Source organism: Mustelus asterias, chromosome 18 (genome assembly GCF_964213995.1).
Source record: "Mustelus asterias chromosome 18, sMusAst1.hap1.1, whole genome shotgun sequence".
Classification (NCBI taxonomy): Eukaryota; Metazoa; Chordata; class Chondrichthyes; order Carcharhiniformes; family Triakidae; genus Mustelus; species Mustelus asterias.
Window position 1 is genome coordinate 26,609,944 of NC_135818.1, and position 26,337 is coordinate 26,636,280.

The 26,337-nt window shown below is 44.5% G+C and overlaps 1 protein-coding gene across 22 annotated transcripts in view; it reads right to left on the reverse strand.

Annotated features, from left to right (window-relative positions):
- The window catches only part of LOC144507030 (uncharacterized), a 276,508-nt gene that overhangs the window by 62,279 nt on the left and 187,892 nt on the right, over window positions 1-26,337 (reverse strand). For 19 of the 22 annotated variants that reach the window (XM_078233599.1, XM_078233590.1, XM_078233584.1 and 16 more), the window contains 2 exons: window positions 25,810-25,921; window positions 8,215-8,266 (listed from right to left, as the gene is read on the reverse strand). In XM_078233599.1, the coding sequence (XP_078089725.1) occupies window positions 8,215-8,266; window positions 25,810-25,921 (164 nt within the window). The remainder of the gene's footprint in view (window positions 1-8,214; window positions 8,267-25,809; window positions 25,922-26,337) is intronic. The other 3 variants (XM_078233602.1, XM_078233595.1, XM_078233583.1) reach the window with 1 other exon arrangement.

Sequence of the window (26,337 nt, forward strand, 5' to 3'; positions counted from 1 at the left end):
ACCACCATTCTCGACTGGATGTGGAAGGACCGCATAGCTTAGATCTGATCCGTTGATTGTGGGATCACTTAGCTCTGCTGTTTTTGCCATTTGGCATGCAAATAGTCCTGTTTGGTAGCTTTGCCAGGTTGACCTCATTTTTAGGTATGTCTGGTGCAGCTCCTTGCATGCCCTCCTGCACTCTCCATGGAACCAGGTTGACCCCCTGGCTTAATGGTAATGGTTGAGTGGGGGATATGCCGGGCCATGAGGTTGCAGATTGTGCTGGAGTACAATTCCACTGCTGTTGATGGCCCACAGCATCTCATGGATGCCCAGTCTTGGGTTGCTAAGAACAAAGAAACAAAGAACAATACAGCACAGGAACAGGCCTTCGGCCCTCCAAGCCTGCACCACTCATGTGCCCACTAGACCATTCTTTTGTATCCTTCTATTCCCAGTCTGTTCATGTGGTTATCTAGATAAGTCTTAAACAATCCCAGCGTGTCTGCCTCAATCACCTTGCTTGGCAATGCATTCCAGGCCCCCACCACCCTCTGTGTAAAATACGTCCCCCAGACATCTGTGTTGAACCTTGCCCCCCCTCACCTTGAACCCGTGACCCCTTGTGTTCGTCACCTCCAACCTGGGAAAAAGCTTCCCACTGTTCACTCTATCTATGCCCTTCATAATTTTATACACCTCTATTAGGTCACCCGTCCTCCGTCTTTCCAGGGAGAACAACCCCAGTTTACCCAATCTCTCCGCATAGCTAAGACCCTCCATACCAGGCAACATCCTGGTAAACCTTCTCTGCACTCTCTCCAAAGCCTCCACATCCTTCTGGTAGTGTGGCGACCAGAACTGGATGCTGTATTCCAAATGTGGCCTAACCATCGTTCTATACAGCTGCAACATCATATGCCAACTTTTATATTCTATGCCCCGTCCAATAAAGGCAAGCATGCCATATGCTTTCTTCACCACCCTCTCCACCTGTGCTGCCACCTTTAAGGATCTGTGGACTTGTACGCCCAGGTCCCTCTGTGTGTCTATACTCCTGATGGTTCTGCCATTTATTGTATAGCTCCCCCTTACATTAGATCTACCGAAATGCATCACTTCGCATTTATCTGGATTAAATTCCATCTGCCATTTCTCCGCCCAATGTTCCAGCCTATCTATATCCTGCTGTATTCTCTGACAATGTTCATCACTATCCGCAACTCCTAGATTGGTTTGAAGTCTGTCCCATTTAGCACAGTGATAGTGCCACACAACATGACGGAGGTTATTCTCAATGTGAGGGCAGGACTTCGTCTCCACAAGGACTGTGCGGTGGTCACTCTTACCGATACTATCATGGACAGATGCATCTGCAGCCGGCAGATTGGTAAGGATGAGGTCAAGTATGTTATTTCCTCTTGTTGGTTCCTTCATCACTGCTGCAGACCCAGTCTAGAAGTTATATCCTTTAGGGCCTGACCAGCTCGATCAATAGTGCTGCTACCGAGCCACTCTTGGTGGTGAACCTTGAAACCCCCCACCCAGAGTACATTTTGCACCCTTGCCACCCTCAGTACTTCCTCCAAGTGATGTTCAACGTGGAAGAATACTGATTCATCAGCCAAAGGAGGATGGTACATAGTAACCAGCAAGAAGTTTCCTTGCCCATGTTTAACCTGAAGCCATGAGATTTCATGGGTCCAGAGTCGATGTTAAGGATTCCCAGGGCAACTCCCTCCTGACTGTATACCACTGTGTTGCTACCTCTGCTGGGTCTGTCCTGCCGGTGGGACAGGACATATCCAGGGTGGTAATGGTGGTGTCTGGGGCGTTATCTGTAAGGTATGATTCTGTGAGAATGACTATGTCAGGCTGTTGCTTGACTAGTCTGTGAGACAGATCTCCCAATTTTGGCACTAGCCCCCATATGTTAGTAAGGAGGACTTTGCAGGGTCGACAGGGCTGTTTGTTTTGCTGTTGTCTTTTCCGGTGCCTAGGTAGTTGCCAGGTGGTCCATCCGGTTTCATTTCTTTGTTGAGACTTTGCAGTGATTGTTACAACTGAATGGCTTGCTATGCCATTTCAGAGGGCAGTTGAAAGTCAACCACATTGTTGTGGCTCTGGAGTCACATGTCGGCCAGACCAGGTAAAGACGACAGATTTCCTTCCCTAAAGCACATTAGTTAACCAGATGGGTTTTTCCGACAATTGACAATGTTTTTTTATTGTATTTTATCCTCTACTGATTTGAAATTCTTAGCTTTCTACCTCCTCCATGGTTTCTTACAGAATCTACCATTTCCTAGTCAAACAGCTTAAGAAGGAAATCTCTCCAGGGCTGAATGCCTTTACAAAATGTTATGCTCTAATATTATTTCTCCCCCCTTCCTCATACTATCTTGTCATAACACAACTGATTAACTCAAGCACATCTGGCACCAGCAACTTAGTACAAAAGATACCAAAATGTGTAATCCACCCAATTGTGAGATGGCGTACTAATCTGCAGGATGTGACACTCGCATTGATTGCTAGGATAAAAGAACTTGCATTCCAATGTCCACTTCCTTTAACCTCTACTCGGTCAGGCAGCATTGCTAACATTGGTTATGTCATGCTCTGTTGCAATCATGGATGTAAAGTTGTATTTACTTCGTAGCTAGAGTTATAGAATCCACATACTGTGCTTCTAACCAAAAAAAAAGGTGACTTTAAAGAAAAAGATTGTGTTGATTGTACAGAAAGAAAACAATCTTATTTGGTGGGCGCAACATCGAGGGCCGAAGGGCCTGTACTGCGCTGTTATGTTCTATGTTATTTTTACTTAGCCAAAAATGTCTTCAAAATAACAAAAGGCATTATTACTTTATTCTCAGTGTTCTAATATGAGGGAGTTTGACATGACTCCTGTCTGCTCACACAGACCAGCAGTTCACCTTTGACATTGTTGACTTGCATGGCTCTTCTTCTGACATGGACAAGATGTGCAGCTAAGTGCTAACTGCCTCTGCATGAAATTCACAAACTTCAGTTTGTTCAAAGAAGAAAGTAGTTGTTGCCAAATCTAGTCCTTGGTACAGATGGATAGATTTAGCATCATCAGAAACTGTTACAATTATTAAACCACAACACAGAGCACAAGTGATTTCATTCTATTTGCACATTGAGCACAAGAAAGAAGTTTGCAACAGGTTTAGTAAGCAAAGGTTTCTCAGTTGCTATGGATACACAATAGATCCTAATGGGTCTCAAGGCAGTGTTTTCTCTCTCCCAGTTATACTATTTGACATTATAAGAAAGAGGAATTGGAAATAGTAAAGCTACTCCATTTACCAGGTATATTGTTGACTCCCTATTATTTGGTTTGAAAGTATAGTAAGTGATTAGGAAGGCAAATGGAATACTGGCATTTGCTGCAAGGGAAATAACCATTTTTCTTTAAATCCATTAATGAGATACGGGCGTCGTTGGCTGGGCCAGCATTTATTGCCCTTCCCTAATTGTCCTAGAGCTAAGTGGCATTCCAGAGGTCTGTTAAAGTCAACCATATTGCTGTGAATCTGCAGTCACACATAGGCCAGAGTATGCAAGTAGGGAGGTGCTGCTATATCTGTACAGGGCCTCATCTGCAGTAGAATCACAGATGTTTACAACAGTGTCCATTTGGCCCATTGTGTCCATGCAGGTCAACAATGATCTTACTACACTAATCCCATTTTCCAGTGCCTGGCCATAGCCAGTATCTGAATACTTCTTAAATGTTATGAGAGTTTCTGATCAACCACCCTTTCGGGCACGGAGTTCCAGACTCTCACCACCCTCTGGGTGAAAAAGATTTTCCTTAACTCCCCTCTAGGCCTTCAGCCTCTTACTTCTAACTGTGTATAGTTTTGGTCTACTTATTTAAAGAAAGGATATAATTACATTAATAGTTCAGAGAAGATTCACTCGATTGATTCTTGGGATTAAGTGATTGTTTTATGAAGAAAGGCTGAGCAGGTTGGGCCTGTACCATAAAACCCTACAGCGCAGAAGGAGGCTATTTGGCCCATCAAGTTTGCACCGGCTCTGACAGAGCATCCCCTCCACCCCCGGCCCTATCCCCAAAACCCACATATTTACCCCGCTAACCTCCCTAACCTACACATCTTATCTAGTGGAGTTTAGAAGAATGAGAGGTGATCTTATTGAAATATATAAGATCCTGAATGGACTTGACAGGCTGGATGCTGAGAAGATGTTTCTCTTTGCAGGGGAGTCTAGAACTATGTGATACAGTTTAAAATTAGGAGGTCTTCCATTTAAGGCTCGACTAAGGAGAATGTTCTTTCTCTGAGGGCCTTTAGTCTCTTTCCCAGAAAGCAAGAGAGGCTGGATTGTTTAATCCATTGAAGGCAGTGTTAAATTTTTGACCAACAAGGAAGTCAAAGTTTATAAGGGGGGGGGGTAGCCTCAATCAGATCAGCAAAATCTTTTCAATTGATAGAGCACACTTGAAGGGCTGAGTGGCCTACTCCTCCTCCAATTATTGTATTCTCCCCACAGATGCTGCTTGCCCTTGAGTATTTCCAGCATTTTCTGTTTTTATTTCAAATATTCAGCATCCGCAAGTATTCTGCTTTTTGATTAGTTTTTCACTAATTGCTTCTTTTAAATACATTTGCTGAACACCATTTTACTCTCGGCATGAGTGATGGAATGCTTTATAAATAGCGATAATTTGAAAAACCAAATGGAACACCCCTGCAATAACATTGCTCCACTTCTCCATAAGCTGATAATTATATACACAATCAGAGCATTCTGCTGCTGTGCAGTGCATCAGCAGAGCCCCAAAGCCACCACGAGGGATGTTACCTCTGATCATTTAGGCTTTAATATAACCAGCATTACTGAAAGTATAGGAAACACATAGGACCTTTATTTATTTGTAATCTTAAAAACAATCTTTGTTAGTTTTCAAAAAAAGGTAATTGCAACTGACGTTAAAATTATACATTTGATAAGCTGTATTAATTCCTGTCATATGTCAGTAATTGTCAAGCAACTTTCAACCAATGATTGCGGATCATTCTTTTGAATAACCTTCCACTACTGTGACATAGCTGTATTATACAAATATTATACTGTCTGGTGAATAGCAAGAACAAAAGACAACTCTTACTTACGACTTAGAGTCATCGTGGTTTACAGCATGGAAACAGGCCCTTCGGCCCAACTTGTCCATGTCGCCCAGTTTTTACCACTAAGTTAGTCTCAATTTCCCGCATTGGCCTATATCCCTCTATACCCACCTTACCCATGTAAATGTCTAAATGCTTTTTGAAAGACAAAATTGTACCCACCTCTACTACTGCCTCTGGAAGCTCGTAGCGTGGCATGGTGGCACAGTGGTTAGCACTGCTTTCTAGCAGCGCCAGGGACCTGGGTTTGATTCCCGGCTTGGGTCACTGTCTGCATGGAGTTTGCACATTCTCCCCGGGTCTGTATGAGTTTCCTCCGGGTGCTCCGGCTCCCTCCCACAGTCCAAAGTTGTGCGGGTTAGGTTGATTGGCAAATGCTAAATTGCCCCTCAGTGTCCCGGGATGTGTAGGTTAGAGGGATTAGCGGGGTAAATATATGGGGTTATGGGGATACGGCCTGGGTGGGATTGTTGTCGGTGCAAACTCGATGGGCCAAATGGCCTCCTTCTGCATTGTAGGGATTCTATGATTCTAAACCTACCATGCGATAACTTGTCAAAGGCCTTGCTAAAGTCTCCGTAGACAACGTCGACTGCACTGCCCTTATCTACCTTCTATGCTACCCCTTCAAAAAACTCAAATTCGTGAGACATGATTTTCCACTCACAAAGCCATGCTGATGGTCTCTAATCAGTCCTTGCCTCTCTAAATGTCCATAGGTCCTATCTCTCAGAATACCTTCTAACAACTTACCACTACAGACATTAGGCTCGCCAGTCTGTTGTTCCCAGGCTTTTCCCTGCAGCCTTTCTTAAACAAAGGCACACCATTTGCTACCCTCCAATCTTCAGGCACCTCACTTGTGGCTGTCGATGACGTAAAGCAAAATATCATGGAAATAAAGGAATATACAGGACTATTGCTGCCTGCAGTTGCCTTATGTCCCTTGACATTTCTGGACGGGATTTTACCAGCCCTGGGTGGCAGCCTAGTAGATTGATCTACCGGAGGCAGGCAATCAATGTAGCCAATTACATTCCCCAATTGAACCCCATATTTGTGGCTTACTGACAGCTGCAAAGACATGGCCACCCTGCAGCCCTTTGAGGAGAGAGGGATGGTGGGATGGCATCAGAGTTTAGAGGTTCCCTGGCCCAAGGAAGGTGTTTCTGGGGGTAAATGCCACCACCACGGCCCCAATGCCACCACTAGGGATGTTACCTCTCTGATCGTTTAGGCCAGACTGCCTTGCCCCAGCTGAGAAAGTAATTTTCAATACATAGGACTACCACCTGTGTGCTAGTGATGGGGGATGTGACTGGTTAAATAGTAGATGGTACGCCAATCAAGCAGGCTGCTTTACTTAGAAGGTGTTGAGCTTTGGAAGTGCTGCTGGAGCTACACTCATTCAGGCAAATGCAGAGTATTCGATTACACTCTTGGCTTCTTTGGGGAGCCAGGAGGAGTTACACACAACACAGAATTCACAGCTCTGACTTGCTGTTATAGCTCTTGCATTTGTATGGCTGGTCCCTTCAATTTCTGGTCAATGATAAACCCCATGATGTTAATAGTGGGAAGTTCAGTGATGGCAATGCTGTTTGACATCAAGGGGAGATGGTGAGTTTCATCTTGTTGGAGATGGACATTGATTGACACTTCTGTGGCATGAATATTATTTGTCCAAGTCTGAATTATGGAATTTGGAATTATGAACACTGTAATCAGTGAACATCCCCACTTCTGACCTTATTATGAGTGAAGATCATTGATGAGGTAGGAAAGATGATTAGGCTTAGAACATTATCCTGAGGAACTCCTGCAACATTGTCCTGGAGCTGAGATTGTTGGCCATAACCATCTCCCTTCCAACCACTGGGGTTTTCTCTTAACTTCCTACTGACTGCAGTTTTGCTAGGGGTCCTTAATGTCACAATTGGACAAAGGCAGTCACTCTTACCTCACTTCTGGAATTCAGCTATTTTATCTATGGTTGGGCCAAGATTGTAATGAGGTCAGGAGCTGAGTGGTCCTGGCAAATACCAAACTAAGCATGTGCACAACTTGTTGCATAGTAAGTGCTGCTTGACAGAACGATCGCTGACATCTTCCATCACTTTGTTAATGATTGAGAGCAGACAGATGGCACAGTAAATGGCCAGATTGGATTTTTTATGGACAAGCAATATTTTGTGCAACTTTCCACATTGTTAGGTAGATGCCATTGTTGCAGTTGTACTGGAACAACTTGGTTAAGGGCACAGCTAGGTCTGGAGCAAGTCTTCAATATTCCAGCTGGGATGTTATGAGGGTCTACTGCCTTTGCCACACCAGATATCTTCAGCCACTTTTTGAAATGATGTGGAGTGATTCCAATTGCCTGAAGGCTGGCACTATAACTCTGGGGACCTCAGGATGGATTAGCTACTCAGTACATCGGGCTAAAAATGGTTGTAAATGCTCCAGTCCTGTCTTTTGCACTGACATGCTGGGAAGCATGGAGAGCCAGCTCACTATCCTTAATTGGACCCAATGGGGTCCAGGCTAAATGCTGATTTTATTTGTTTCACAATTGTTTGCACAGTTCTGGCAACTACCATGAGGTAGTGTGTGCAATTTGTCTGTCAGTAGCTGAACCTTGAAATTTTTAGGGAAATAAAACTGAAATTTTGTAATTGCAGGGTCAATGCATTAACTCATGCTGCACCAGTTAATCCCCAGGAATAATTTTAGGGGTAACATTTAGGTTTAATGTTAATACACCAAAGTTTTATATGGATGATCCCCAACTCCCCACCTTAATCAGGTTACTGCTAGTTCCAGCTATTAGTTTGATTGCACTAGCATAATTTTAAATCACTGCTTCTCAGTAGCAGGGAGGTTGTGACTGAGCTCATGTTTCCATTTTCGGAATACATTTTCTATTTCACCCTGTCTTGTTAGATATCTTCATATTTCATTAGACATTGAGAGAAAAATGAAAATAAACAGTAGAGATTTTCAATATTATTACAGAAGATTTAGATTAGCATAATCTCATACATACTTGTTCTCCAGCCTCTCTTTGTATTTCAATCTTCTCTTTTATATTCAATCTGCTGTGTGAAAATAAGTGACATTTATTTTAATTAGTTGCACAATAAACCTTCTATATAAACTTTATTGATGATAGTAGATCTAGGTTTGCTATGCACTCTCTTTAACCATTTTTAGTTCACTTCATCACTTTAAAGAAGCTTCAATTCATAGAATCCCTACAGTGCAGAAAGAGACAATCCAGCCCATCGAGTCTGCACTGACCACAATCCCCCCCAGGCCCTATTCCAATAACCCCACATTTACCCTGCTAATCCCTTGACACTATGGTCAATTTAACACGGCCAATCCGCCTAACCCGCACATTGGAATGTGATTTAATTTGATTTATTATTGTCACATTAACATACAGCGAAAAGTATTGTTTCTTGCACACTATACAGACAAAGCATACCGTTCATAGAGAAAAAACGAGAATGTGCAGAATGTAGTATTACAGTCATAGCTAGGGTGTAGAGAAAGATCAATTTAATGCAAGGTAAGTCCATTCAAAAGTCTGACAGCAACAGAAAGAAGCTGTTCTTGAGTCGAATATGGAAGGAAACCGGAGCACCCAGAGAAAACCCATGCAGACACAGGGAGAATGTGCAAATTCCCCAAACAAACAATGAGGCCAGAATTGGACCTGGGTCCCTGGTGCTGTGAGGCAGCAGTGTTAATCACTGTGCCACCCCACAATTTACCAACAAAAATTTCTAATGAAATTAATAATTTCAAGAAACATTCTGAATCATACTGTACAATAAAAACTTTCAACAGAAATTGGCAATTTTGGAAAGACAAACTGTTGCTGCAATAAACTCAGTTTTAAATCTTAGATGTTATTCAGGTTTGGCTGAAGTCTGAAGGTACAAATTTTCTTACTTTGCAAGTTCTTTTTACATTGCTTTCACCCTTGCATGTTTTCCCGTTGATTAATTTAGGAAGAAACTTGTTTGTTTGCCCAGGTGCAAGGTCACCATCCCAGCAGGCAGCACCATTTATGAATCACAAGGGGTGCCACTCCCTCAATGTGCAACTCACCTGCGACCACACAATGCACATCATGCAGGTGTGTGCCTTTTCTAGGGGAGCACCCATGACATTTATATCTTGAGTCACTCGCAAATGCCAGGCATCTTTGAGGGAGAGCAGCAGCAGCAGGAATGGCTCCTCGGGAACAAGGGGTAACTACTCAAAGTGGCTGATGAGCCAGCGCGGAGGCCACAAATATCTGCTGAGACCCGTTATAACAAGGCTCACGTTTCAAGTTGCGTACTGGTGGAGTAGGCCATTGGACTCCTGTAGATGTGGTGCCTGGACCAGTCAGGGGATGCCCTACAACATAGGCCCTCCAGAGAGTCTCCTGCATTATTGTCCACAAATTAATGCTGCAGAGGGGAGACCACCTGGAACAGGAGGAGATGGGTGAGCACCACATCTTCTCGAATGAGGATGTTGAGGAAGATGGGCATGACAAAGCCGAGGAGGAGGAGGAAGGCGAGGCTATGGACAGGGCCAGAATCTGCCACTGAGCAAGGGAGGCCCTTATAAAATCTTGTTTTGGGGATGAAAGGGAGTAGCCCATGTCAAGCCTTCTTCCCACCCATTAGTGTCAGGTGAAACCAAAAACCATCGTTGCACATCTTCATGAACAGGGAGCTGAAAGCCAATGGCCAAACTCTGCAGGAGAGTGATTATGACTTGCAGTGAAGACAGACAGATGTTCCTCTCATCTTCAATGATATGTCTGACCCCTGCCGAACAGAGAGTTGAATGTCCCAAGCCAATGAACGGGTACATGGTGGGCTTCATAAATGGTTTAAGACGAGCATCTGATATTGCATACCCATTTGGGGTAAGTGCTCAGCTTTTCAGTTTCAGCTTTCACCAGAGTTGAGTCCCTAGAACCTCCCCCCCACAGTGCAGAAGGAGGCCATTCGGCCCGGGTCTGCACCGACTCTCGGAAAGAGCATCTTACCCAGGCCTACCCTACCTCCCTTCAACTTACCCCATTCATTTACCATGACCAATCCACCTAACCTGCAGATCTTTGGACTTTGGGAGGAAAGCAGAGCATCCGGAGGAAACCCACGCAGAAATGGGAAGAACGTGCAAACTCCACACAGGCAGTCACCCAAGTTGGATTCGAACCTCAGTCGCTGGCGCTATGAGGCAGCAGGCTAACCAATGCCATATGGGCAGCCTCTCAGCATTTTGACAGCCTCTTGGCCTCTGGCGTATAGGTGCAATGTTGCATTCTTGAAATGCTCTAATCTTGATGGTGGGGAGAGGGGTGGCTGGGGAGTTGACTGCAGCAGGGCGCCTATAGTTTCATCAATGCGGGTGAGACATTGCACAGCCATTCTTTCACTCATTAGAAATGAAGCTTTGGGGTGTGCAGGGATTCATATAGCTTTCGGCACCAAATGATATTCCATCTTATCTATTCCCTTCATAATCTTATATGTTTCTATAAGATCTCCCCTCATTCTTCTGAATTCCAATACACTATACACAATGGTGACCTTTCTACACTTGTGCCTACTTTCACCCATGCCAACTAGCTGCCTATAACTTCCTACCTTCCTTACCCTTGCACTACATCTAGGTGCTTCTCCAGGATCCACAGCTGAGGTTAGAGAAGCCTGCTAACTTCTATGCCTTGTTGGTCGAGATGACCTTGGTGGGCATCCCCTGTTAGGCCTGGATCTTATGGGTCCTGGCCTGCTTTCAGGCAGCATGGGTGTTGCAGTGCTGTCCTCCTCAGTGTGTGGGCCTGGAGGTGTGTCACTCACTGGGAGGGGGTGTCAGATAAGCTGGAAACACCACTGGTCCCCTGAGTGGAAGGCCACGGGCTGTGTTCCAGACAATCCTCAACCTTCAGGTGCCTGATGGCCCCAGTGCTCCTCCACAGGATAGAAGGGCAGCTGGAAGGCTTTCTTCTGGAGTAATGGTAGAGTGCATCCAGCTTCTGCTGCTCACCATCCAGCAATCTGGTCAGGTCTCCCTCCGAAAAGTAAGGCGCAGACGTCTTGCCTGCCATCCCTTTGGAATAGATGTGGAACAAATGCTGGGGAGCCGTGTATATGGAGCTTCCCAGTGATTGCAGCAGACTTGTGGCAGAGTGGGCAAGTCAGAGGGAACATGCCATGAGCATGGCATGATTCTCGTGTGCATAAAATTTTTTATGAATTAGGCCCAAGATTCTGTCAGAGATCCCACTTGCGGCGACAGCAGGAATTACTCGCTGGAACCGACACAGTGCTAAATGTTCATAAATTCCACCCTCTGTTTTTATAGGGAGAATATTGGTTTTCCATTTTATATGATGATGGCATACGTTCCTAAGACAATGAAAATGTTTTGCTGTGTGACAACTTTATTTATTATTTTAAATCCTCAATTTCCACAGAGGAAGCTTTAATTCCCTTGACAGACAGGGTGGGGATAGGAGAATTAAACTTGAAAAAAATCTGAAACTAGCATTCCCAGCTCACTGTGCTGTGCACTTGCCCATTTCTGGTCTAACCACATGTTTGGGGACACCTGAGTAACCCACTCTGAAGAGATAGATCAGTCATGTCAATGCATTGATGAAGCTATTGTTTCTCAGGTTTGGGCAGCCTTTTAAATTCAAGGGCTGTGGGTTAGGTTTCCCAAGGCCTGAAAACTCAGCAGTTGAATGGTGGTGAGAGTTGCCAGATCCAGCAACCAAGTGTATTTCCAGCATTTTTGTCATCTAGGAGGTGCAGGGTTGCTTTCTCCAGCCACTCAAGAAAATCTTCTACAATGTCCCACTCTATCCTTATGCAGAGATCTCTTGCCAATTCACAGCAGACAACCAATTCAAAATCAGCAAGAGAACAAAACTGATGCACCTTACATCCTTATTTTGCAATATCGGATAGAGTTGAAAACTGAAAAGCTCAGACCAAACATGAGTACACTTGACAAATAGAGGTAGGTTTGCATTAAACATGACAGTCAGGCATGTTGGGATTAGTAGAAGAGGAAGTTAAGTGCTACTTTCTGAAAGCACAGAATGTGCATGATATACCCAGGTTAATTGCCCATCGTGTTGCTGTTATGAAGTCACAGGAATGGAGCCAAATGCTAAAATTTAAACTTTAAAGCAGGAGCTTTTTGTATAATGGAGTGCCCCCTTAATTAATACAATTAACTAAGTTGATTGTAATGAGCCAACCATTTAATCCAACATGCTTGCATAAATTCACTTTAAAAAGGTTGTCTAACAGCAATTATCAAATAGAAAACACAAATGGTTCCTTGAAAATACATTCTATTAAATAAAAGCAGCATACATTATTAAACTAATTACAGACCAGACCAGGAGTCAACCCAAGGAGTAATTTACGCAGCAGCAGAGATTTTTAAGTTTACTATATGCAGCAGTGGTGTTGAGATGATTTCTTAAAATTTTGCATGTGCAGCCAGGAGTGAGACCTTGGGGAGTAAAGTCAGGAATATTTTCAAATTAATGTATAATTCAGATGGGGTGGGACCAAGAAATGTATGAATTAATTTGTATTACCACTGGAAGAAAGGCAGTGATCACTAAAATTATTTTTTGTTTCAGCCGTACTTGGGTTCTGAAGAGGATGACCAGGTAAACAACTTTATCAAACAATTGTTTTATATATTCCTTTTCCTGGGAACAGAACAGCAGCACTATGGTTTTTAAATCCTTTTAAATACTGCCCTCAAGTGGTATGCAACTGGGAGCAAAGCCCGAGCACAGAAGCCATTGTATGGAAATGCAGCGAAAATTTTGTAGCCAAAGACCTGGACATTAGACATAGCATTTTCATTAAAAAGTCAGGGAAGAAGAAAGGTGCCTGTTCTCACTGTTCCTATCAGCATAGCAAAAAGAAACGTAAAATCATAACAGAAAGTAAGGCTTAAGGACACAAGCTGTGCACCACATAAAAGATTTAATATATCAATTACCTTCAATTTTGCATGTTAAAAATGGTTTAATTGAGACCTTTTTTATTTTAGAACTTTTAAAAACTCCAAATGATTACTAAGAAATGTCCTGTATGCCCGATGGGACACAAAGGAATCATCTGGAAGGGGAAAAGAAGCACTGAGCTAAAGACAACTATTTTTATAGAAAAATATGCAGTTAACATAATCCTTCATTCAAAGGTAACCATTATAATCTTGCTGCATTAGAAATTCACAAATCAGACTACAAGATTTTCTATGCACCAGAGAAATAACTATAAAATGATTAGACTACCAAATATAATTAAATTCAGTGGGAGTGAAGTTTGAGTGATGTCAAAAGTATAAACCTAGTCCATGTTCACTATATTTTATTTAAGTAATTTATCAACTAGCTATAATCCATGTCACAGTAACCTAGAAAGAACTGCACTTTGTCTGGTTAAAACACAGGAGGGGATTTAATTTGCATTACAGTCCATATATACAGTTAGCAAGAACAAGCCATATTAACCAAGAGGAAGTCATTTTAGTTTGAAGGAAACCAGTCCTTTATCTTTTTTTTAGATCAAGTGAGCTGTAGGTAATGCCATTATGTTAGTTAAACCATAAGAATGTTTTTTAGATTTAGTACTGCCCAGCAGACATTACCTCTATTCAACACAAAACCTATCCCTCAGCAGAGCAGACATACTGTGTACAAGAACACAACAGATTGGAACAGGAGTGCCGGTCAACCACTGCACTCTACATTTTATAATAAAGCACTGATCATCTGCGTTCATTAAATTCTCAATAATTTACATACTATTTGAATTTTATAAAAGAAGAGATTGGACTGTCGGATATCTATCGATGCTATATCTTATTTGCAGAATGTATTTTCTCCGTAATTCCATTGCACACTTACTTTTGTATGGTTGCAGCAGGAGATCATGGTAACGGAGGTGGAATTCAATACTTTTCTAGCAAAGTCCAGACAGAACTTTTTCCACTTTTCAGCAAAGAACACATTTAGAATCATAGAATCCCTACAGTGCAGAAGGAGGCCATTCGGCCCTTCAAGCCGGCACCGACAACAATCCCACCCAAGGTCTATCCCTGTCCCTGGCGGCACGGTAGCACAGTGGTTAGCACTGCTGCTTCACAGCTCCAGGGTCCCGGGTTCGATTCCCGGCTCGGGTCACTGTCTGTGTGGAGTTTGCACATTCTCCTCGTGTCTGCGTGGGTTTCCTCCGGGTGCTCCGGTTTCCTCCCACAGTCCAAAGATGTGCGGGTTAGGTTGATTGGCCAGGTTAAAAATTGCCCCTTAGAGTCCTGAGATGAGTAGGTTAGAGGGATTAGTGGGTAAATATGTGGGGGTTGGGCCTGGGTGGGATTGTGGTCGGTGCAGACTCGATGGGCCGAATGGCCTCCTTCTGCACTGTAGGGTTTCTATGATTACCCCTTGTATTTACCCTGCTAATCCCATGGTAGCACAGTGGTTAGCACTGCTGCTTCACAGCACCAGGGACCCAGGTTCAATTCCCGGCTGTCTGTGTGGAGTTTGCACGTTTTCCTCGTGTCTGCGTGGGTTTGCTCCGGTTTCCTCCCACATTCTGAAAGACATGCTGGTTAGGTGCATTGACCCGAACAGGCGTCGGACTGTGGCGACTGGGGGAATTTCACAGTAACTTCATTGCAGTGTTGATGTAAGCCTTACTTCTGACTAATAAACAAACTTTATTGACACTAAAGGGCAATTTAACATGGCCAATCAACCTAATCTGCACATCTTTGGACTGTGGGAGGAAACCAGAGAAAACCCACGCAGACACGGGGAGAATGTGCAAACTCCACACAGACAGTCACCCAAGGCTGGAATCGAACCCGGGTCCCTGGAGCTGTGAGGCAGCAGTGCTAACCACTGTGCCACCCATGTTGCTTGTGTCAGAACAGCTTTGGTAAACGTTACCTAGGATTAGTTTCAGTGCGTCTTTCTGAATGTTTTCATGCTTGTTTGCATGCTTTTTGCCAAGTCCAGCAATCCAAACAGACGGTGTATTCAACATTGGGTCTTATATAACTATTAAACACAGTGAGTAGGTTAGTTTGAAGAATGCTGTGATGCTTAAGATGTAGTATGTGAAGTCTTCCATTTGCTTGCTTAGACATTTCTTTCACACACGAGGGGTGAGATTTTATTGCAAATCGGCACAGGCTGATGGCGGGTGGGAAAAGCAATGTTGAGGCTGACAATTGCAATGATGGCTTTTCCCGCCAATGCATTGCTGCACCTGGTGCCAAAAAATTTCATGCACAGGTTCCACGCCATGCCACTGGCTGAGTCCAGAGTCCTCTGATTTGCCCATCCTGCCATCAGCTCAATGCTGCAATCAGAGTACCACATTTAAAGGCCATCCCAGCGCACAGCAGCCACATTTTGCAGATCGTCAGGAAGTGATGGCTGCCAAGAAACCTGCCCCAAGTTTTCAGACACCTCTCTAGAGAGACTGCTCGATGCTATGGTTGTGCTATACTCGAGCTCTGGAAAAAAACCATCCTGCAAGATGGTGAACCCAGCATGGGAGGTGGTGAAAGCAGTGGTTAGCACTAACGCCCTGCAGAAGAGAACACCATACAGTAACAATAAACCAGGTGAGGATTCAGCACTGCGTCATCAGACAACAGTGCTGTTAGTCATGTCTCCTGCTTCTCAGGCACCTGTCATGCACTAATTCATTCGTTCAATGGCACATCTGGGAAGCAGCCAAGGGAGAGTCCTCCAGCCAGGTCCTCGACTCCAGCCCTGACTGCAACACTGAAGAGGGATTCACAGACCCAGAAAAAGAAGAACTGCCACTGCATACTCTCCACCTGTACAGAAACAAATGCCTCAGTGGAACCTAGTTCTAGAGTAGCTTCAGGGGTCACAATCTGGTGAGCACATCATTTTCAGATCCAAGTAGGTGGAGGCAGGGATGACCCAGGGTGCGGGCATCAGAGGATTGCTGGAGGCTAGGAATCAGTTGAGTCTCAGTCAGATGACAAGCCTCTGGACTTGGGCATGTGTCAGTTGTGAGAGCTCCAGAGGCAAACTCAAGAAAATCAGGAGGTGGTATCTGGTATGCTCCTCGGATTGCAAGGCTGCATGGGGGCGTCCGTCCGTCTAATGCCCGAGGTGATTGCGTAGACACTCCAATGCAACGAGGTCAAGACAGCTATGGTGGCAGCCATCATGGAGACTTTGGTGCATGACTTTTGTCCTGCATTGCTGCATCATGTATTCCATGGTGCAGGCACTTGCGAGCATCCATCAGAATTTCAAGACCTCACTCCAGTTGCCCCTCTATCCCAAGGAGGAAGACGAGGGCTGTTGGACACCCATAGGGAAGAGGATCAGCTGGTGCACACCCCAGGCCACGCACCCAGGGGACGCTGGGAGTGTCGCACCCATCCGAATCCCATCTTCCTGTGACCACTTCAGCTCCACACGATGAGGATAGTGGCCTGCTACACAGAAGGACCCCAAAAGCAGGGTTGGGGCCCCTCAGGTCTTGGGCCTCCAGAGGACACATGCAAGCTTATCACAGACAGCAGAGCATGGCAGATAGCAGGTTGCATCCACCTCTGCTGCGGATGTTAGGGATCACCAAAACATAGCTGCAGGGTTAGAAAGATTAAGAACCTCCAGTTGCATAGTGTGTTGCAGCACCACGTTGTGCGCAGCACAACAGATGACCATGATGCGCATTCTTCTACAGATTGTATTGCAGGACTGGTCCAGGCATCAAATCCTCATCTTTAACATCCCTATGGTTTGTTTCACCAAAGTGTGAGTTGCAGCATGAGCCTCACTATCTGATCTCAGCTGCACTCTGTGGCCTCTGCACGGGTGTCATCAGCCTCTTCAGTTGGTTGCCCTTGTCCCCAAGGAATCAATTGGCAACCAGTGTGGACCTCGAAACATGCCTCGGAACTGGGAGTGGCTCAGAATGTAGGAGTCATGCATACTCCCTGGGAATCGAGCACACACCTGCAGGATGAGACCAGCTGAATATTCAGCGATGGAAGCCCCTGCAGTTCACAGAGTTCATAGTTTGAAGTGCTGGAGATTTGAGTGCCACCCGAGTACAGTCAATAGTATCCTGCACCTGTGGAAAACCCGAGGTCTGTACAAAGCCCATCACTCTTACATCTTGGCTCATCTGATCCTAATCGAAATGGACAAAATTCTGTGCCTCTGTGACAGATGCAAAAATTGCATCTGTCACCTCCTGGACGCACTTGTGTGCAGAGGCTTGCAAAATCCCGCAGAAGTCACCTGCAAAGCACTGGAAGGAGCCACTTGTGTAAAAATTGAGCACCGCAGTTACTTTCAGTGACACTGGCATTGGATGCCCTCCAAGTCCCCATGGTGCCAAATCCTGCAGAAGGTGGCAGATGTGACCAACCAGTTCCCTGGACATGTGCAGTCTTCAATGACATTGGTTCGCGGAGATCTGCAGGTATGTTTAGAAACTCTCTATAGACCCTGGGTCTAGTGAGGATCCTCCGAGCGATGTCCCTCTAGCGTTTTCATCCTCTGCGTACGAAGATGGCCCTGCACCCCTTCCCCTTTATGTTTCTGCTTCTGTCTTTGGAGATCCAGGTGCCTCCATTAATGTCGTCGTCTTCCCTCCTGCCTATAAGAAAGAATGATGTGGAGATGCCACATACTCTTGCAACTCGGCCAATGTTGTCTACCTGATACGCTGCAGGAAAGGATGTCCCGAGGCATGGTACATGGTACGCTATGACAACGGATGAATGAACACTGCTCGACAATCACCAGGCAAGAGTGTTCTCTTCCTGTTGGGGAACACTACAGCAGTCACGGGCATTCGGCCTCTGATCTTCGGGTAAGCGTTCTCCAAGGCGGCCTTCACGACACATGACAACGCAGAGTCGCTGAGCAGAGACTGATATGATGTGGAGATGCCAGCGTTGGACTGGGGTAAACACAGTAAGAGTTTTAACAACACCAGGTTAAAGTCCAACAGGTTTATTTGGTAGCAAATGCCATTAGCTTTCGGAGTGCTGCTCCTTCGTCAGATGGAGTGGATATCTGCTCTCAAACAGGGCATACAGAGACACAAAATCAAGTTACAGAATACTGATTAGAATGTGAATTTTAACAGCTAATCAAGTCTTAAAGATACAGACATCTTCAAGACTGTATCTTTAAGACTTGATTAGCTGTAAAGATTCGCATTCTAATCAGTATTCTGTAACTTGAGTTTGTGTCTCTGTGTGCTTTATTTGTGAGCAGATTTCCACTCCATCTGACGAAGGAGCAGCGCTCCGAAAGCTAATGGCATTTGCTACCAAATAAACCTGTTGGACTTTAACCTGGTGTTGTTAAAACTCTTACAAAGACTGATAGCCAAGTTCCGCACACGAGGATGGCCTCAACCGGGATCTTGGGTTCATGTCACACTTTCTGTAACCCCCATGACTTGTCTGGGCTTGCAAAATCTCACTAACTGTCCTGTCTGGAGACAATACACATCTCTTTAACCTGTGCTTAACGCTCTCTCCACTCACATTGTCTGTACCTTTAAGACTTGATTACCTGTAAAGACTCGCATTCCAACCATTATTTTGTAAATTGAGTTTGTGTCTTTATATGCCGTTTGTGAACAGAACTCCCACTCACCTGACGAAGGAGCAGTGCTCCGAAAGCTAGTGGCTTTTGCTACCAAATAAATCTGTTGGACTTTAACCTGGTGTTGAGAGACTTCTTACTGTATAAGTAAGAATGACAGTGAGATCACCAGACTCCATATTCTGTGTGTTCTTTTCACAGCAATATTAAAGAGAGACTTGAGGATTATCATTTGTATCCTAAGGACCACTCATTGTCTATTCCATGCCTCTTAAAGCCCACTGACTCATGTCCTGGCCACTGAACTTCACATTTTACTTTGGCAACACCCCACACTACATGACCGAATGGCCACAGCTTTGGCCACTTGACTGCATCCTGAGCTCTCTCATCTCAGGCCAAGCATTGTCCAAAGCTCGTTTCAAAGGTCTTGCACTCAACCTGGTCTATTGGGTGTACTTGTCAATACACACATCGGAATACAGCCATCACAACACAGCCAAGGATTTGGAGCACTCTCCGCAGTAAATGTGGCATTGCTAACTCTAATGGGAGGGATATAGTTGCTTGCCAATTTGACTAATGGCACATGCTCACTATGGCAGCATCGATTTTGGAGGTCAGTGTGCCAGGGGTAAATGCTGAACAGCAATCAGTGACACTCACACACATACATGGTGCTCGAGTTGTCATAATTGTGTGACTTGTTTGACTCCAGGCGTGACAGAACAGTCTCAGATGTAACAGGGTACTGATGACGAATATGTTTTTCAATTATTCTTGCCCTTGACAACATGCCACCTGCAGAAGCCTGTCTCCCCCCCCCCCCCCCCCCCCCCCCCACCCCCCTGTCCCTATCTTCCCTTTCCTGTGTGAGGCTCCGCAGAAGCCCATGCACCAGGCCTCTCCTCTTTCTGTGAGGTCATTTCAAGAAGTCCTATGCCCTGGCAGCATAAGGCATCCTCAAGAATGGTGCTTTTCACATTTGACAGTCAAACCCTTGGGAGCCCAACCACTGGTGTCCCCAGACAAGGCTCCTGGAACCTTGTAGTCAACCCATCGGTAACCATCCAATGTTATCCCAGTACTCCCTCAGAATCAGACCCTGATGTCCCCCAACTCTATCCCCCGATACGTGGAGCTGCTCTGCAAGTGCTACGCTCACCTCTAAGCTCCCTTTGGAGGTGCGTTTGCCAGGTGCACGCCTTCTGAAGCCTTTCCTGATTTGCATAATTCTGATATCATGCCGCCATGGATAGATTTTTTGACGGGAGGAATGGGAGTTTGGGGGGGGTGGGGGGGGGGGGGGGGGGTATGATTACAGCGTAAAGGCCCAATAATGTGATGTAGATGTATTATTATAATGATTCTCCCAATGTGGAATGGTAGGAAATAGGATCCACCACTGACAGGGGAGGGGACAAGCACAGCAAACTTCCATGCTGACGTAAAACTTAACTTTGGATTTTTTGCAATATTTTCTGCTCCCATCACCGAAACCGTTCGACGAGAGCAATGGATAAAAGCAATGAATAGATAAAGTAGGGCCTAATTTGATTCCTTGTGGGACCCGTGGAGATAGCGTTATCCAAATGGAAGTACACAATTCATATCAAACTCATTGTGTCATACACATGACTGGGCTCACATCTAATCAAAGGAGATCGTTGATTGTGACATTATGATCTATATGGTCAAATGCTTTGCTAAAATCACTTAGCGCTACAATTGAAAATGTTTGCTGTGTCATAAAACGATGGAATGCCTACAGTGCAGAAGAGGGCATTCAGCCCATCGTGTCTGCACCAAAACTCCAAAAGAGTACCTACCTAGGCCCAATCCCCACCCATTGATCATGGCCAATCAACCTTTTTGGGTATCCTTGGACTCTGGGAGGAAACCCACACAACCACAGGGAGAATGTGCAAACTCCACATAGTCACCCAAGACTGGAATCGAATTGAACCGGGTCCCTGGCACTGTGAGGCAGGAGTGCTAACGACTATGCCACCATGCTGCTCATTTAAAAAAAATATATTGTTGACTGTCATAGAATCCCTGCTGAGCAGGAGGCGGCCATTTGGGCTGCACAGACTCTCTAGCAGGGCATCTTACCTAGGCCTTCTCCCTCTCCACACATTTACCATGGCTAATTCATCCAACTAACACATCTTTGGACACTAAGGGGTAATTTAACATGGCCAATCCACCTAACCTGCACATCTTTGGACTGTGGGAGGAAACCGGAGCACTCGGACAAAACCCACACAGACACGGGGAGAATGTGTAAACTCCACACAATCACCCAAGGCTGGATTTGAACCCGGGGTCCCTGGTGCTGTGAGACAACAGTGCTAACCACTATGCCACCGTGCCATCCCGTGTCAGTATTAATAAAGCAGTTACTGAGAATGAAAAGACCTGAATGTTGCCTTGCCGACTGGCAAATTTGTGTCCCACAATCTGCCACCCAGTAAAATAAACAAGGATTGAAAAAAATTATATTCCCAGGTTTTCTAGTTTATGTTTATATAGTAGCCAGTGCAGTTTACAGATATGCATGCCTGTTGTGGAGCCTCTTAATGCCATGGCAGATACATCCATAACTTCCCAACATGCACTCCAGAGCAAAGCCCCAAACATGAATTTTGATCTATTTCTCAGAGTGAATATCACATGCAGTTACTATAACTGGCTATTCTTTCTTAATCTTTTCCACAGCAACCAAGGATACTATTTTTATACTTTGTTCTTTTACAAGATGGGAAAGAAAGTACACTTGGCTTTGATACAATTAGAAAACTTGGATTTAATTCATTTTGACCTTGTGTTCAGCAAAATAATGTGATTCCAAGATGAATCATCAACATGGTACAGATTGGATACAGAAACCTTGAGGGAATTTCTGTGGACTAATTATTTGAATCTGGGTCTTAAGTTTTGGGTTGCATACACAATGATAATTCAACATGGGGTCAAGCCAGTGTTTACAATTGGGGACTTCTTTCAAATCAAATTGCACTGCATAGTACAGACATGATTATTTTAAAAATCCAACTTGTTTTTGATGGTAATGGGGGTATCAAACACAAGTTCCTCCACTTTCTCTGCAGATCCCCTAATTGGCATGGGTCATACATCTACTATAGCTAAGCTAGCTAATGATTAGCTTCTTCAATTCCATCAATTAACAAGGTAAGTGAGAACAGAATGTTCCAACTTCTGTTAATTTTCTCTGCTGCCAGCAGAAAATAATTTAGCTGGTGCAGTGCCCCTCAGTGCGACGGGAGATCCAGCCAGTAACTATCCCACCTTCAGAAGGTGGGGGAGTTTTGAGGATTCTGGAAGTGAGCCATGCACTTCAGAATGCCAATCTCTAGTAGATATGACATTTACAAACAGGTCTGGTCAATGTGACCTCAAGAATGTCGACGACAAGGGATTCCATGATAGGAATACTATTATCATGGGGAGATGATTAGATTTTTCTTGCTATAGATGCTCACTGTCACATACTTGTATGGCACAAATGTTACTTAGCACTTGCCAGCGCAAACTTGGATGTTGTCCAGATCTTGCTGCATGCTGGCATGGGTGGCTCCATTATCTGAGCATGTGCAGAAAACACAACAGCCCCACTTCTGACCACATGATGGTAAGATATTTGCACCTAAGATGCTGCCTTGCGGAACCTCTGCAGCAATGTCCTGTAACATGAAATGAGTGGCCTTCAATAACCACAGCCATAAATGTGTCAGATGTGATTTTAGTCACAGGAGAGTTTTTTGCTTGATCTCTAGTAACTTCAGGTTTACTTAGAACATTACAGCGCAGTACAGGCCCTTCGGTCCTCGATGTTGCGCCGACCAGTGAAACCAATTTAAGACCCCTCTAATCTACACTATTCCAATATCATCCATATGTTTATCCAATAACCATTTAAATGCCCTTAATGTTGACGAGTCCACTACTGTTGCAGGCAGGGCATTCGACGCCCTTACTACTCTGAGTAAAGAACCTACCTCTAACATCTGTCCTATATCTCTCACCCCTCAATTTAAAGCTATGTCCCCTCATGTTAGCCATCACCATCCGAGGAAAAAGGCTCTCACTATCCACCCTATCTAATCCTCTGATCATCTTGTATGCCTCTATTAAGTCACCTCTTAACCTTCTTCTCTCTAACGAAAACAACCTCAAGTCCCTCAGCTTTTCCTCATACGATTCTTCCCACCATACCAGGCAACATCCTGGTAAATCTCCTCTGCACCCTTTCCAACACTTCCACATCTTTCCTATAATGCGGCGACCAGAACTGCAGAGCTGGGCTGAGAGAGGTGGCAAATGGAGTTTAATGCAGAAAAGTGAGAGGTGATTCACTTTGGAAGGAGTAACAGGAATGCAGAGTACTGGGCTAATGGTAAGATACTGGGCAGTGTGGATGAACAGAGGGATCTGGGTGTCCATGTGCATAGATCCCTGAAAGTTGGCACCCAGGCTGATAGGGTTGTTAAGAAGGCATACGGTGTGTTAGCTTTTATTGGTAGAGGGATTGAGTTTCGGAGCCAGGAGGTCATGCTGCAACTGTACAAAACTCTGGTGCGGCCGCACTTGGAGAACTGTACGCAATACTCCAAGTGCGGCCGCACCAGAATTTTGTACAGTTGCAGCATGACCTCCTGGCTCCGAAACTCAATCCCTCTACCAATAAAAGCTAACAGACCGTATGCCTTCTTAACAACCCTATCTGCCTGGGTGCCAACTTTCAGGGATCTATGCACATGGACACCCAGATCCCTCTGTTCATCCACACTAGCCAGTATCTTACCATTAGCCCAGTACTCTGCATTCCTGTTACTCCTTCCAAAGTGAATCACCTCACACTTTTCTGCATTAAACTCCATTTGCCACCTCTCAGCCCAGCTCTGCAGCTTATCTATGTCCCTCTGTAACCTGCCACTTCCCTCTGCACTGTCTACAACTCCACCGACTTTAGTGTCATCCGCAAATTTACTAATCCATCCTTCCACGCCCTCATCCAGGTCATTTATAAAAATGACAAACAGCAGTGGCCCCAAAACAGATCTTTGTGGTACCCCACTAGTAACTGAACTCCAGGATGAATATTTCCCATCAACCACCACCCTCTGTTTTCTTACAGCAAGCCAATTCCTGATCCAAACCACTAAATCACCCTCAATCCCATGAGTCCGTACTTTCTGCAATAGCTTACCATGGGGAACCTTATCAAACACTTTGCTGAAATCCATATACACCACATCAACCGCTTTACCCTCGTCCACCTCTTTGGTCACCTTCTCCAATAACTCAAGGTTTGTGAGGCACGACCTACCTTCACAAAACCGTGCTGACTATCCCTAATCAAATTATTCCTTTCTAGATGATTATAAATCCTATCTCTTATAATCCTTTCCAAAACTTTGCCCACAACAGAAGTAAGGCTCACTGGTCTATAATTACCAGGGTTGTCCCTACTCCCCTTCTTGAACAAGGGGACAACATTTGCTATCCTCCAGTCTTCTGGCACTGTTCCTGTAGACAATGATGACACAAAGATCAAAGGCTCTGCAATCTCCTCTCGAGCCTCCCAGAGAATGCTAGGATAAATCCCATCCGGCCCAGGGGACTTATCTATTTTTACCCTTTCCAGAATTGCTAACACCTCCACCTTATGAACCTCAATCCCGTCCAATCCAACAGCCTGCATCTCAGTACTCCCCTCGACAACACTGTCCCTCTCCAGTGTGAATACCGACGAAAAATATTCATTTAGTGCCTCTCCTATCGCTTCAGACTCCACGCACAACTTCCCACTACTGTCTTTGACTGGCCCTAATCTTACCCTAGTCATTCTTCTACTCCTGACATACCTATAGAAAGCTTTAGGGTTTTCCTTGATCCTACCTGCCAAAGACTTCTGATGTCCCCGCCTGGCTCTTCTTAACTCTTTCTTTAGGTCCTTCCTGGCTAACTTGTAACTCTCAAGTGCCCTAACTGAGCCTTCACGTCTCATCTTAACATAAGTCTCCTTCTTCCTCTTCACAAGAGATTCAACCTCTTTAGTAAACCACGGTTCCCTCACACGACTGCTTCCTCCCTGCCTGACAGGTACATATTTATCGAGGACGCATAGTAGCTGTTCCTTGAACAAGCTCCACATTACAATTGTGTCCATCCCCTGCAGTTTCCTTCCCCAACCTATGCCACCTAAATCTCGCCTAATCGCATCATAATCTCCTTTCCCCCAGCTATAACTCTTGCCCTTCGGTATATACCTATCCCTTTCCATCGCTAAGGTAAATGTAATCGAATTGTGGTCACTATCACCAAAGTGCTCCCCTACCTCCAAATCTAACACCTGGCCTGGTCCATTACCCAGTACCAAATCCAATGTGGCCTCGCCTCTTGTTGGTCTATCTACATACTGTGTCAGGAAGCCTTCCTGCACACATTGGACAAAAACTGACCCCTCTAAAGAACTCGAACTATAGTTTTCCAGTCAATATTTGTAAAGTTAAAGTCCCCCATAACAACTACCCTGTTACTTTCGCTCCTATCCAGAATCAAGTAACTTGGGTTACTTGGTGCCACATTTGGCTGAATTATGCCATGATATCAAAACTTCAATCTATAAAAGATAAAACCCTTCTGAAATATTACATATGAGGTTCTCCAGTCACAGAACTGACCAAGTTTGGTAAATTAAAAATAAATGTTGAAATGTCAATCACCCTTATGTTGTTTGAACATGTGTTTCCCCAATGGATTCTTGACCAGTGTTAGAAAATGTCCCAGACCAATCTATCCCTTTAAAAAAACAGGGATATATGATGTTTACTTCTAAAGCAACTCGCAAGATGTTCCAAAAGCTGTGTGTTATATACTAAGAAACAATGGTGAATCTCCCAACAGAATACAAAGTCAACACCCTTTCGCTGTTGCACTTACTTAAAGCTTCTGGCTCTTCCAGTCAGTCTGTCTTTGCCCTTTGATTTACTGCTATCTGTAGCTTCGGACCAGGATAACAATTCTTTGGTCTTGTCGGAATGATTTCCATCACCTGAAACATAGAAACAGTGTATATTTATAGAATAGCATCAGATGGAAAATACTATTTTAAAGTGCTTTTGAACAGTTTAAATTCCTTTTGGAAATGTGATGATAGCCACCATTTTTCACATGCATGCTCAATAGAATATTCTCCAATTATGTTAAAAGGCTTTGCAAACAACTTTAAAATAGCATATGCCATTACTTAATTTAAGAAAATGTGCTTTTTTCTCCAAAAAAGATGTTTACTTGTGGCATGAAACAGAGAAGAATCACATTGCATAGGATATCACTGTGAGGAAGCAAAACATGCACATGTCTGTGGACTGATTGTACTGCTCACTGAGAAATACAACAATGCCAAATTCAGGAATAACTCTTTTTGACTTTTTCCACTTTGCATGCCAAATAGCTGATAATGCTCAC